Source organism: Leptonotus elevatus, chromosome 13 (genome assembly GCF_054856555.1).
Source record: "Leptonotus elevatus isolate MCC_2025b chromosome 13, RoL_Lele_1.0, whole genome shotgun sequence".
Taxonomy (NCBI): Eukaryota; Metazoa; Chordata; class Actinopteri; order Syngnathiformes; family Syngnathidae; genus Leptonotus; species Leptonotus elevatus.
Window position 1 is genome coordinate 16771253 of NC_141251.1, and position 14169 is coordinate 16785421.

The 14169-nt window shown below is 39.5% G+C and overlaps 1 protein-coding gene across 1 annotated transcript; it reads right to left on the reverse strand.

Moving 5' to 3' along the window:
- Positions 1-7530: 7530 nt before the first annotated feature.
- Positions 7531-13830, reverse strand: LOC147164014 (uncharacterized). The gene is made up of 7 exons (XM_086093203.1): positions 13286-13830; positions 11520-11744; positions 11307-11396; positions 11024-11101; positions 10354-10617; positions 10147-10239; positions 7531-8367 (listed from the first exon to the last, which is right to left on the reverse strand). The coding sequence occupies exons 1-7, from the start codon at positions 13301-13303 to the stop codon at positions 8215-8217; spliced, it is 921 nt and encodes a 306-aa protein (XP_085949329.1). The 5' UTR covers positions 13304-13830; the 3' UTR covers positions 7531-8214.
- Positions 13831-14169: the final 339 nt, after the last annotated feature.

The following is a 14169-nucleotide window of genomic DNA, read 5'->3' on the forward strand; positions in this document are numbered from 1 at the left end:
AAGTAGTTAATTAAATCAGTTATATTAATTCCAGAAATACTTAAAAAGTGAAAAGTTTTAATTAATTTTTCTTCAATTTAATTATGGTTTAGAGGAGTTGCACTTGTTGGGCAGACAAGAATGTTAATTAAAACATTGCCTGCACATTAAAGTGAAGTCAACCCCCAAAAAATTATTCTCAATAATAAATTATATGCAGCCCACCAAGTCTAAGCATGGTATTCAGATTAATATTGTGGTTGAGGAATAAGAAATGAGCAGCAAAATCCACCTGTTTTTATCCATCTCAGTGGGTGGCCATTTTGTCTTGTACTGCCACTTAGTGTTGACTGACAATGACCTCACAGCTGCTCCAATCACAACCAAACACAGCTCACCGGTTTTCTCAAGCTGAGCCGTGATTGGTCGTTACCTGAGCCCTGATAAATGATTGGATTTTGTTCCTGAACTCAAGAGGTTATTTTTGGGTTGACTTCCCTTTTAAATGATCATTTGAGTTTGGAATGACTTCATTCTCTTTACACTCTTTACAATGGGTAAATGTATTTTGTTAGATTCCACACTAGTGTCAAGCCAACATTTTATTTTCTCCTGTTGTGGACAGTGACAAATTGCACATTATGGTCACCCCATTGCCTACATAAGATTGTTTTCCTTATGTTTATGATTGGAAGAGTGAGCTTGTGTTGTTATTTCTAGCTGATGCACTGACAGATGAGAAAGCCGAATAAAAGCGCCTGTGTGACATGTCTGACAGCTGAAAGAAAAAACTAAGTGCCCAACATGGACATGACATTAGATGTTTTTTTAAACTGTCTTTTCATCTAGAGCTGTTAACTTATGTCTGTTGTGTTGTTTTTGTCCTTTTGTTGGCAAAGGATTCATTATTATTAATCATTAGATGGCATCAGTGAAGTCAGTGTGAAAACTGATTCATTTGTTTGCTTGTTTACAATTTGTTCCTTGTTGCCCCACAAGTGTGCGAAAGGTGACCTCTGAAGTGGATGCTAAGCCTTAAGTACACTACATTCTTCGTTCCTGTCACAGCTGCCCTATTCTATTTCCATCCCGCTGTTTATGTCTATGTCTATCGCAGCACACAATCGCACACTGCAGCACTCGCTCCTCTGCCGATTTGGAATCTAATCAAATTTAAAGCAGTTTTTGATTTTACAAAGCCCTTAAAGCATTTCTAGTATATTTTTTATGTTGCTTAGTATATATATATATATATATATATATATATATATATATATATATATATATATATATATATATATATATATATATATATATATATATGTGTATATATATATATATATATATATATTTATGTGTATATATATAATAGTAGTAGGGCTGGAACAGTTTTTGAAAACCGTTAAATCCGATCGGTTAAATAGTTTCGGTTCGGTCCGTCCCCAATCTGTTCGGTTCTTTCACGCACCTCTTTTTCCCCCTCCATTTATAAGCGCTAATCCATTATGCCGCTGTCCATGGTTACGGTGGTGCCTCGCGTGCGTCATATCCTTCAAGCGACGCTGCAGCCGATCACAATGCAGCGGGGAAGGTAGAGCGAGTTCTCGAGTTTCATGACGCTAGTGTAGCGCTCCGGTGCTAACAGCATTTAGCCCCTGAGCCTTCGCTCATCGCTGCCAAGTCTTTATTAATCCAACACAAGATTTGTGGTACATGAAACGAACGTCGGAAATCGCTATGTTCATGACTGAGGTGTTTTGTTTCAAACGTGAGTTTGGTTTAATCCGAGGTCCGAGGATAATTGATGATAGCATAGCACACAGCTAACCGACGCTAGTAGGCCTCGAGCACCATAACGAGCACATATGCCAGGACAGTTTCCGACTTGCGACGTCGGATTGTTGTATCAAGGCCTAGTCTGGGAGGCAAATGTTGACCGATCTGTAAATCCCCTCAAAATAAAGGTGGAAATCCGCAATTAAAGCACACCTTGTTCGTTTCGTTTGTAATCCAGTGTGTTGGCCGTATTGCCAACATGAATTGTCATGTCTGGGAAGATCTGGTTTTGGTTGAGGGTCCCGATTGGTCCTGAGTGGGTTCCAGCCCTTCCGCGGGTTGACCAATCTGACTGACAACCAAAGGGTTGGCCCTCAGCCACTTGTGCCTGGCCCCAGGTGTGACTAGTTACCCAATTAGTGTGAGTGTATTTAATTCCTGGTGGTGATCAGTCAGCGTGGGATCATTGCCGCTTGTCACGGTCACACCGGAGTTCTGTATGTCATTTTGATTTTGTAGCGTTTCAGTTTGTTGTTTAGTTAGCATTAACCAGTACCCTGGTTAGTGTTTTTTGTAAAATAAAGCACGCCAGTTTCGCCCACACTCCTGCTGTGGTTCTCCTGCCTCCCTGCATTTTGGGTCCTCCACTTCACACGCCGACAGACACCACGCCGCTCCGTGACCACACCGTGACATGAATAAAGAGATGACTATGGTTGCGTGCTTAGGGCATGAGCTGAGCTCATTCACACATCATGTTAACGCAGTAATAACGAGATAAACCAGATATTAACGTCCTCGGCGCCCCTCCGTAGGTTTTTACTAAACGTTTTATAACGTTTATGGCGGTCAAAGAGTTAATTATGCCACATCTTTGTCTTATGTCCATCAAATAAGACTTATTTAATAATTTCATTTTATAATAGTATAATTGTAATTTGATCTGCGAGTTGTTTTCCAACCTGTGGAGCCAAGGCACTTATTTTGCATAAGAAACCTCACTCACGTCAAACCAGCAAACAAAAATAAAAAGATTTAATCCTGATATAATGATATTAACTCAGTTTAGTCACAAATGTACTTATATATATATATATAATTTTTGTTTGCTGGTTTGACGTGATGTTTTCTTATGCAAAATAAGTGCCTTGGCTCCACAGGTTGGAAAACAACTCTCAGATCAAATTACAATATACTATTATAATATGAAGTGATTAAATAAATCTTATTTGCTTGTATAGTTGAACATATATATATATCCCACTTAGCGTGTATGTTGGCATTTTTGTTCACATTTTTATTACTTTTTTTATTTCTTTTTTTTACCGTGTTAGCATTTCAATAGTGTGTGTGAGAGAGGTAATTCTGAAGTCTGTCCCTGACGGCTCTTGTCCCTGGCGCTCAGCACTGCAAGCTGTGGGGCTAGGGGTCATTTTCAGTTTTTAAATATTGATGAATGAAGACAAAACTGGGCTCCAACAGACAGAACTTTTCTCATCCAGGTCAAAAGGGCAGGTGCCTTTGCACCCTTTGGGGGCTATCTCTGTGTGCCTGCTAGTGAGGTGGCTTTTTTTATTTGCAATTTATGTCAAAGCAACCTGCTCATTGCAGAAGGAAACAAACTTCTTCGACAGGGCACAAAAGTAGTGCATCTCGAGAACAGGTCCTAGACTACAGGGGTGTCAAAACTTTTTTATTTGAGGGTCAGAGAGAGAGAGAGAGAGAGAGAGAATTATTTTAGATTTCAATTATTGTTCCTATACAGCCGCTACGTAATCAGATTACAATTTTTTTTTAACTGTATCCCGTTAGAGTTACAGGAAAAAACATGTAATCAGATTACAGGTACATTTATTAAAATTGGGGATTACTTTGAGGGATTACAATTTCTACGATGAGAGGGAGTGCAAAAGAGAGCGAGGGCGAGAGAGAGGGAGAGAGAGAGAGAGAGAGAGAGAGAGAGAGAGAGAGAGAGAGAGAGAGAGAGAGAGAGAGAGAGAGAGAGAGAGAGAGAGAGAGAGAGAGAATTATTTTAGATTTAAGTTATTGTTTATATTTAAGTTATTTTGAAAAACTGGTACATAAAAGCTTTCTGTTAAAGATGGCATAGGATTACATACAGAGTTGGGGGGTTTACTTTTAAAATGTAATCCGTTACAGTTACAAGTTACCTGCTAAAAAATGTAGTTAGTAACGTAATCCAAGTAGGTAGGTAGTGTTGTTCCAATACCGTTTTTTGGCCCCCGATACCGATTCCGATACCCAGCTTTGCAGTATCGGCCGATGCCGCTACCATACCGATGTTTTTTTTCTCAATATGAAAAAGCTGTCCTGCCATTGGTTGAGAGTATTCAAGGGCCAATCGGATATGTTAGCTCGGCATACAGTGAACATGTCACACATCAGTGAATGTCATGCTGCATGAGCAAGACACAAGATGCTGCATCCAAAATCCTATATTAGCGTCAGAATTAATGGTATCGGCATGTTACCTGTTAGTACTCACCGATACCACTGTTTTATATGCAGTATCGGGGCCTTTGGCGATACCAGTATCGGTATCAGAACAACACTAGTTGTAGGGTAGCGGGCTAGCTAGAAAGAAGCTACAGCGCGTAGCATGCCGCTGGACTCTCAGCTAAATTTTTCGCTCTGAGTAAGTTCCAGTGAATACCGGTCGCCATTTCCACCTCCCGTCTGTGAAACTTTTTGAAACTGCCCGTGTGTGCAGGACACGACTAGTCAGTTCGTTCATAACCACCTCCCCGACATGTAGCAATGGTCCCACTCGCGCGGGCCCTCTCGCTCTGTCTCTGTCTCTGTCTCTCTCTTTCTCTCTCTCTCTGTCTCTCTCTCTCTCTCTCTCTTTTTTTTTTGCAATACCTCGAAGTAATCCCCATTTTTAATAAATGTACCTGTAATCTGATTACATGTTTTTTCCTGTAACTGTAACGGAATACAGTTACATTTTCTGGTATTCTGATTACGTAACGGCGGTACATGTATTCCGTTACTCCCCAAGCCTGATTACATACATAGGATTTTCAAGATTTTGGGGTGGCCTTGGCCCTGTATCCCAATAGACTAGATCTACCCCTGCACTGAACATATTCAGTCATATTATATCCATATTCAGAGCCAAAAGAAGAGTAAATTGTAGTAAGCTGACCAATTTTAAAACAGTTACTGTTCATCATTCATGTTCGTAAATCAGGCCCAGACACAGAGCAGAAAATGAAATAAACTATTTTTGCTTCTAAATTTTTTTATTTTTTTTTTACCAAAGCATTTTGAAGAGAAATAGTGTTATTATTTTAGCCGTGAGTTTCTTTGCATTCTTTGCATATCTAGAAAAGTTTTGCAGTACATAAATTATTAGCAGTGGCTCCTATTTTATGACACCTTCCATTCTCATTCTGCCCTTTTCCACCTTTCTTTTTTTAAGATAACCTGTGTGAGTGTCAAATGTCATTTTTAGTTTATGCTATGGGCCTCTGAAAAATGGATGGTGGGCCGCACATGGCACCCGTGCCGTAGATTGGACACCCTGTCCTATAGTATGTTGGAGTGTGCCAGTTTCAGTGTCTCTCCTTTCATCCAGAAGAACATTTATGAAGTCAGAGGTTACTGATGTTAAGATCTGAGAGCGGGCCTGAAGACTCACCATCTCGACTCAAATTTATTACGAATGTGTTTGATAAGATTAATAAGATACAATCGATACATTATTCATCGATTGGGTAGTGGTGGGGGGGTCCAAACCCACAAAGGCCTTAATGCTAATACACCCCACTGCAGTTTACATAAACACCCATGGCCACTATATGACAAACTACATAATATAATGGCAGAAAAGAAAATAGAAGATGTGATTCCCTCAAGTGAATCAAATGCAATAGGGCTCCTGCACCTCATGTGACACGAGAAGTCCTGCTGAAATCCATTTAGAGATGTGTGATCCTTTACATTGACCGCTCAGCATGTAGCAGAGCAGGTGTGCACACTTCATAATTGAAAGAGTGTGCAAATGGACAGAGCTCATTGGATTTTCATATAGATTTGTTTCACTCGGGATCGAATGAATGAACTGAAGGTCATGTGTGGTTTCCAGACACATATAGATCCAGCCTACAAGATGGCGACCGTTGGCTATATGTGGAGTATGAGCGCTTTCATTTCTGCTGCCACTGTTTCTACTGTCTGTCACTGGGTTTACCTGACTTGTCACGCGCACCCCTGCCTTGTTCCCGCTGTCTGCTGTCAATTCCCAGTGTGCTCTTTTTATTCTACCCACCAGTGTCTCCTCTCTAATCTTGGAGTATTTAGTTGTTGCTGTTTTCTGTCCTTTCTTGTACCTCATCTGGGTTTGCTTGTGTTTTTGCCAGCATTCCGGTCTACTTGGTGTTGCGGTCTATTAGCATTTGGGTCTCGCACTATCCACCAAAATGAATATGATGCTGGGATGTAGCTCCACCAAATTGAGCCAAAGTGGAAACACTGCAGGACTGCAGAAGGATGATTGTTTTGAGTCGACAGAACCCCAAACATTGTCCACACAGAAATGTTGTTTACTGCCTTGTTAAAAAAAAAAAAAGTAAATCTAATATCTAGCCCTACAAAACTTGTTTCTCACAAAATGCAAATACATTATTTCAAGAAGTTGTTGCGAAGGAAAACTTACATTTGGGTCAGAATCTGGATAATGAAATTTGGATGCATGACACAGTTGCTTTGGCACTTCTTATCAAAGTTTTTTTGATTTTTTGTTGTTTTTTTAGTATTATTATTGGTGAAATATTTGTCATTTAAACCATATTTGTTTTATGTCTTCATTTTAACAGTAGTTAACTAAATAATGTTAACAAGATAAGCAAAATTCTCTTGGACCCTCCACATCCTGGTCACCACCTCTTGCAGTTCCTTCCCTCCTCTAGACAGGATCGAACTATGCACATTAAAACCAGCAGACATTCCATTAGGTTCTTCCATAGTGGCATTTTGCTCATTTCGTGCCAATTTTGCACATAACAGTGTAAAATTATTACTATTAAGAATTTTACTTAAAGCTCCAGTATAGCTAATGAGGACAAGCATTATAAAAAAAATATGGATGGATAGTTTTTAAAAAAATTATATTTAACTTGTGAACAAGTTATTATCTATTTTTTTTATATATTTACATGGAAATAAATCACATAAGACAGTTGGTGACAGTATTTATTGTAGCTGTAAATCATTGCTGCCCGACTATTTCTTTCCCTCATATTTAAAATTAAAAAATTAAAAAACACCCTGACCTTGTGGGTATTTTTTTAATTTGTTTTGGAAAATCGTGTAGTGAACACAATATGTACTGTAAGAATATGGCCTGCTCCCATAACACATCCCATCAGTCGTAGGTGTGACTTTAGATGGTGCTCATCTCTGGCAATAACAGAGCCGCCTTCTGGTAATTGGTTGGACTCTTGACTCTACACACACATAACACAGATTCACTATGACTGCCACATTGCCTAAAATCCTATTTCCTATAGCCAATTTCACGAGGCTTTATTGGAATAAATATGAACAACAGGGGGTTGTTTATCGAGGAATAACACATGGCACATACTGTAAAAACAGTTGCAGAAGTGTAACTGTGCTTTCATTGTGATGAAAAATTCACAGTGTAAAATATTAAAGGCTGCCAGCTGTGCATTTGTTTTATCCATAAAATGGATGGATGGATGTTTATTCTGTGTCCATTAACATTAACAGCATCATTAATTTGGGCGCCACATAGTGTAAATAAAGCGCTATATAAAAAGCAATCCATTTACCATTTACGTATATGCAGGTTCTTCAATTGTGCAAGTTAATAAAACAAAGTGCCTTAAGATACAAGTTTAATTAATTACATCACTACGCTTGTAACTCAAAACACCTGTTTGTCAAATTGTTTTTCCCCATTGAGATGAATGGAAATGTAAAAAAAAGAAAACATCTGCAACATAGATGCTATTCATTAGCTGCTCTATGAGATTTCCTATTCTTCTATTAAGCTACCTGACGTTTCAAATACTCTTTTTTTTAAATGTTTAATTTGACAGTAAATGTTAACCGGGAGTGGCATCAAACAACTTGAAGATCTTTTGGGGAAGATTTATTCACAATGTCAAACTTCTTCTTGCTTTAAAGTGATCTGAGTTGCCACCATACAGCGCTCGTATCTCAAAGTTATGCTTTCAATTCAAATCAGCTGGCATCTCAAAAAACATCTAACTCTGGTGGTCACTTGTATTTCAAGGCACCACTGTATTTCTAAAATGATAAATATGACAGGACTTTGTAAACGACTAATGCCACATCATTCTATTATCAGCAATTGACATTTTAAAAACTGCAATTGTAACATTGGAACAACCATGTTCCTGTGTTTGCTTTCAAAAGTCCCTAAAGTGGTTTAAAGTCTCTATGCGCTCAAGGTGGATAAAAGGCGCTGTCAAAACATTCCAAAGGGACACTACACTCGAGAATGTCAGAGTTGTGATGCGCCTCTCTGCTGGGAGCTTGTGGCAACAGCTCCACATCTTCATCAGACGTAGAAGGATGAGTGAGGATGATCCGCGGGATCTGTCAAAGAATGACAGGTACGGGCTTTAGGATGGTAACAGATATGTAATATAATACATTGATTCGTTTGTATTTTGTTTCAATAACTCATTTTGGAAATTGAATTATAATCTGTTCTATGATTATCTGCCACCCTCATAAAACCTTGAACTATATTTGTGTTTATATTGGATTCCTAATCATGACAATAGTTTTTTTTTTTATGTTTTTATGAATATGTGCAATATTAATTCAATTGTATAACGGAACGGATGGTGTTCCACAGGGTTCAATTCTGGGGCCTCTGCCGTTTTCATTGTATTTTATCTGCTGCCATAGTTTTAAAGTTGAGTTAAGTGATGGGAGTCAGTCAAGCTACAAGTTTTCCCCTTCAAAGTAACCCCCCCTGGAATCTAACATGCTTTCCTAACCTTCTCTGCCTTCAGGCACTTCTGGAATCGTTCTTCCAGGATCCGCCACACCTCCAAATTTGGTCCCCTTCATGACCCACTTATGTTTTAGAAAGAGGGGGGGGGGGGGGGGACATGGAGCGAGGTCGAATGAGTAAAGAGGTTGCTCCAGCATGCTGATGTTCACCTTAGCCAGGAATTGTCAGATGCTCAGAGGATTTTGAGCAAACAAGCTGTCGTGGATGAAGTAGCCACGAGTGTTCCTGCCACAACTTTCGCTTCTTCTCATACACTGAACTAAGGAAACGCCACAGGATCTCTTTGTAGATATACTGGTTGATCATCTGGCCCACATTGATGGGGAAAACTCTTTGATTGTAGTTTGGGTTTGAAATAGAACTTTCATGACACCAGCCCTGGAACTTTTTTGACAAGCCTTGTGAATCCCAATATAATAAAAATTAAAGAAGTATAAACCAGAGAGGAGCTAACAGCTATGATGCGCATGAGCTGAGGTCATGTATGAGACTGGTTCAAATACAGAATTTGGTTGAATTAAAAATGTCCATCATCTTTATGTAAGACAAAATGGAAAATAGTCATTAGGATTTATTTTGTATTTTTTTAAAAAGGGGGGTATTGTAAGCAAAATATAGCATTTATCAAGAGCGTATCTATTAACAATAGTTTCTTGTCTAACTTGACACTTACATGACAATTGAAAATTCTAAAATTGAAGGCGACATGTAATGAAAAAGTGACTTTTAAATTGCTTGTACTGTATAAAAACAGGCGAATCTCTGGAATGACTGGCCACCAACCAAGTGTGAAATTACCAATTACCACAAAGAGCGTTTAGGTGAGCTGCGTATGTCAAATGTGTATGCACGTGTATGTCATCTGTAAGGCAGCCATTGTGATTTTTGCCAGACGTCACAATCCCTCACACTGCATTTTTTGGCACAGATCTGTGTAATTCAACTCAACTCTTCTCGTACTTTTTACATTTAATATTTTAGTGATTCCACTTTAATACAAAAGTCACATTTCCTGTATTCATGTTTATCAATATTAAAAACTATATGTCCTACTGCAGGCATATCCATTTTGTACAAAGCTTTTAAAGGATAGTTATAAGATTTTTAAGTTGTCCGAACTGAATAAACTTCTAAGTTATGTCAAGGCAATAATGTCTGTTCAGAAACAATATATTATGGAGTTAAGACTGCTTTCTTAGTTTTAATATGGACCAACTTATTAAAATAAGTTTTATTACTTATTTATCCTTGGTGTATTTCAACACAACCAAGTTGTCACAGCAATGTTATGAAATCATCTGAAAACTATTTGAAATGGTGGTGAAAATGTCATTAAAAACTAAACATCTTACTTTCATTGTGTTTTTGTCCAAATGCAAATCATTTATTTTGGTCAAGGCCTCCGCCTCCGCCTGGGACCTCCGCAAGTTACTCTTGAAATCAGTCTGAAAAAAATAAGAAGAAGAAAAAAGGGAGTCGTTATTGAGGGCATCATTTCAAGGAAGCACTGTGAGAATTAATGACGGGATTGAAATGCACTCTGTTTCTTCTCTACCCACAATGCCATTGCCGTTGCACACCACATCCATTTTCTTGGGTGAGCAGTCTTCCTTGCCCTCCGCCTTCTGCGGCGTGCTCTTTTGGCATTCCGCGACATCGTGGCCGATTGGCCGCCGGCTCGCAGCATCCTCAGCATCATCTGTCACCTGCCGTCTCACGTGCGCCCCTTCCCGCAGCACTTTCATTTTAATGCAGCTCCCGGCGTTCCTCAGGGCTCGGACGGCCTCCAGGTGGGTCACTCCCTGCATGCTGAGGTTGTTGACCTGCAGGAGGGCATGAAACTTTAACAAGTCAAGCCTTACATCTTACACATCAATATGGATCTTACAATACTACATTATCATGTGTATTTCCACCACGTGCACACAGGTGTTTTTTTCAGTGGGGTCAAATTGATAATGCAAGCATCGATTCAAATTTTCTGTATTTTGTTTTTGTCGGTGAAGCAATTTCACTTGTTTATTGATTTGGCCATTGTGGAAGCGGCAGCATGCAGCGGAATCATTTCTCTCTATACTTTAGTGCCCCCTATTGTTTGGAAGGGGAACTAAATCAGCATCTACCAAGGCAGAAAGTAGCAAAAACACAATTTAAAAAGGATGAGAATCAAATTTAACTACAATAAATGAAGCAATAACAAAAAGGAGGAGGAGGCAAAAATAATAATACCTCCAGTAATCTGTCTCCAACATGGACCCCTGCTTTTTCCGAGGGCCCCCCTTTTGTAACCCTGGAAATAAAAATACCCTGAAAGGTAATAAGCACACTTGAGCGACAGCTGAGATCAATTTTATCCATGCAGTGCCCTTAAAGAAATTGATTTGTTCAAGGTAAACATGAGTCACCTAAGGCTCCTTGCTAAATACTTTGATATGACTCCGAATGGTGTAGGGGGGCTCGAAAAACAAATATATTGCAGGAAATGAAACGGTTTCAGATGTTATTTACCAACCTCGTCATAGTCTTTGTAAGGCAAAGAACCTTTCCCACCAGCTATGCTTATACCCAGACCGTCCCTCTGGCCTGATACTTTAATCTGTAACTAAACAAACATATATAAATAATAATTATGGGAAATTTCCAATAGAACCCAACAGACAAGAAGCAGCAATTTGCTTCCATCACTCTATATCATTCTGTGATATCAAAACCAAGGTGCAGGTACCCCTAATGGCACTTGTGAGGTGATCAATTCATGAGGTGTCTGCAAAACAGGCTTCAGATGCCTGCTGACGGAGGGTTTGAGCTTTAAACCGTGGGCAGGGTCTCCATGGAGACGGCATCCGGCATTAAGAGGTGACTGAAATTTCCGTCCCTCTTGAGTAGCACTTCTCTGGTGGCGAAATCGACGTGGAAAGCTATCACTCGAAGTCAGCTGGCTCGCGACATCCTGCTGATAAGGAATAAAAAGACGGCCAATTGCATTTGGAGGTGACAGCAGAGCCTTGAGTGATATCAAAAGTGTGTGTGCAAGTGTGCAATTACATGCAATATAGAATAGAAAACAATACTGAGGTAAACATGGTGATTAACTGTAGGGGTTTCCAATTGTACTGGAGACTGGAGTTTGATGTCACACTATTTACATCTTTATATATTTCTTGGAATCAATACATCATATATAAACAAAATGTGTATCAGATGAGAAATCAAAGTCTTAGGTATATATTTTGTATTTGTGTCATTTTCATGTTTTGTATCAGTGCAGTGTGAACATGTGACATGTTGCCCCACTATTGGGTAAGTTGTCTCGCTATATGGGGTAAGATGTCACAGTGCATTTTGCAACTAATAAAGCAATGACTTTTTTTCTTTGCTTTACTTGAACATGAACAGCCATTTTGGTGCCCTGAGCATAAATGCTTTGTGATGCCCCACCCACCACCCACCCCTGACAGAAATGAACAATATCTGCAAGTATTTGTCAGTTTTGCTTTATTTAACTAAATAACTTGTCAATATTAATGTGTCAAAACGTTCACAAAAATAAGACTATTCTTTTTGTGAAAGTTTTTGAATAAGAGACCTACTGGAATTCACTATGGATATAAACTATTTCATCACAAAATAATGCAAAGGGACATAGCTTTCCACCTATTTCGGTGGAGTCATGAGTAGTCCCTCACTCTATTGCTTTGTGTGAATAAAGGAGAGAAGAAAAGAAGCCTCGACTTGTCTTTACCTCCGCGTACGTGAACGCGTACGTGAAAGAATTGATTTAATTTCACTCAATATGAGCTGAAGGAGAGGACCGCAAATTTACTCTGGGGACGAACCAGCGATCCCGACTACGCACTAGGCACTCTCGCCTGATTGATTTACAAAACATAAAGCATTGCTTCATCATGAAACTTAAACCAGTCTTGAAATGTGGACATACTGTAGTTCCAACAACTAAACATTAATTTCTAAGCACTCATACTAAACCTAACAAACCAATTTTCGCACTCGTCTCAGGGAAATTCTGGCATACGTAAACGGTAAACTGATTCGCCAGCGGTACATTTTTCATTGGCCCGTTGTTTGCATGTGTGACAACTAACCCCAAAATGACTGATACATCTTGCCCCAAACTACCACTACTACTTTGTACTATCCCTAGTTTAAAGTTGACTTGACGCATGACAAAATGTTCACATGAATTGCTGCTAGAATTTGTAGATGGACAACGCTTGTTCCATTCTATATAAAGTTAAAATAATACAATATTTTACTTTGGGTTGTGCAAAATGGTTAACTGGCGCACATATCAGGTTACAATGAGTAATTTTCTTCTCAGAGACAACGGAACCCCTGACCAAAAGAAGAAAACTAGTGTTCCACTTTTTTTTGTGCCCTCTGGTGGAGAAGAGAATCACAATGTGACAACCTACCCATGTGACAACAAGCCCTGGTCTTCCAAACCTTATGATTGAGATACAGTAAACGCACCTTAGCTGGTTTCTCCATTTTCTTTGAATAGTGACTACACACGCCATCAGTGCCTGGGAGGAAGTGGACGCCCCCATGCAGACACGCTTTTGCCACCTTGCCAATGCTTGGAATGGCCCAGTTTTGGCATGCGGTCTTGAGGGCCGGGCCCGTTTGATGGGTTCTACTCTCCAGGAGCGGATTGGAAGACACCACCTGCTGCTAAAATGTGATAATTGTGTTATGATCAGGATCAGGTGGTTGATTTCAAATGTCTAAATGACTCTCATGCTCATTTTGTGGACGGTGATGAGCAGTCACTGAAGGACACTTTCTCCATGCTGATTGCAAGGACCCTGCTGGCAGCTGACAATTTAAGCTACATGGATGACAGCCAATTGATGTGTTACTTGGATTGTTGCCACTAGAGGGTCAGGGTCAAGGGTGGGGAAGCTTTTTTTCCCAGTCCTCTGAGGACTATATTACTTCTTTATAGTATACTGCAGCTGTGTCCAAACTAAGGCCATTTGTGACTCTGTCAATTTTGAGGTGGCTTGTGGCATACACTGAAAATAACTTTTGACGTTACCCAATTTAAAGGCAGCATTAGACGTGTAGCTGTTGAAAAAGTGGGTGTGAATAATGGGGACTACCACTACTAGCTTATACTGCAGATTGTTCTTGTTTTGGTTTTAAATATGGACATGGAATTCAGCTGTTGTTTGGTGGCGGGGCGGATCTATTTTAGTGGGCTACACAGCCCGCTGGCCACACCAAAACCTTTACAAAGTCCTAAACTATTTGTCCTATCACCTTCAGCAATAGCATTTTTTCCAATAACAATGTATAATTGCTTGAATGATTGGTTGCTTTTACCATGTTTAGTAAGTTAAAGTAAACAAATA

What these genes read in the sequence shown, in the direction of transcription:
- LOC147164014 (XM_086093203.1), bottom strand. An exon ending in CTTACAAAGACTATGACGAG is followed by an intron (nt 11,102 to 11,306) that starts GTTGGTAAATAA and finishes ATTACCTTTCAG; the next exon opens with GGTATTTTTATTTCCAGGGT. An exon ending in TGGACAAAAACACAATGAAA is followed by an intron (nt 8,368 to 10,146) that starts GTAAGATGTTTA and finishes ATTCTTTGACAG; the next exon opens with ATCCCGCGGATCATCCTCAC.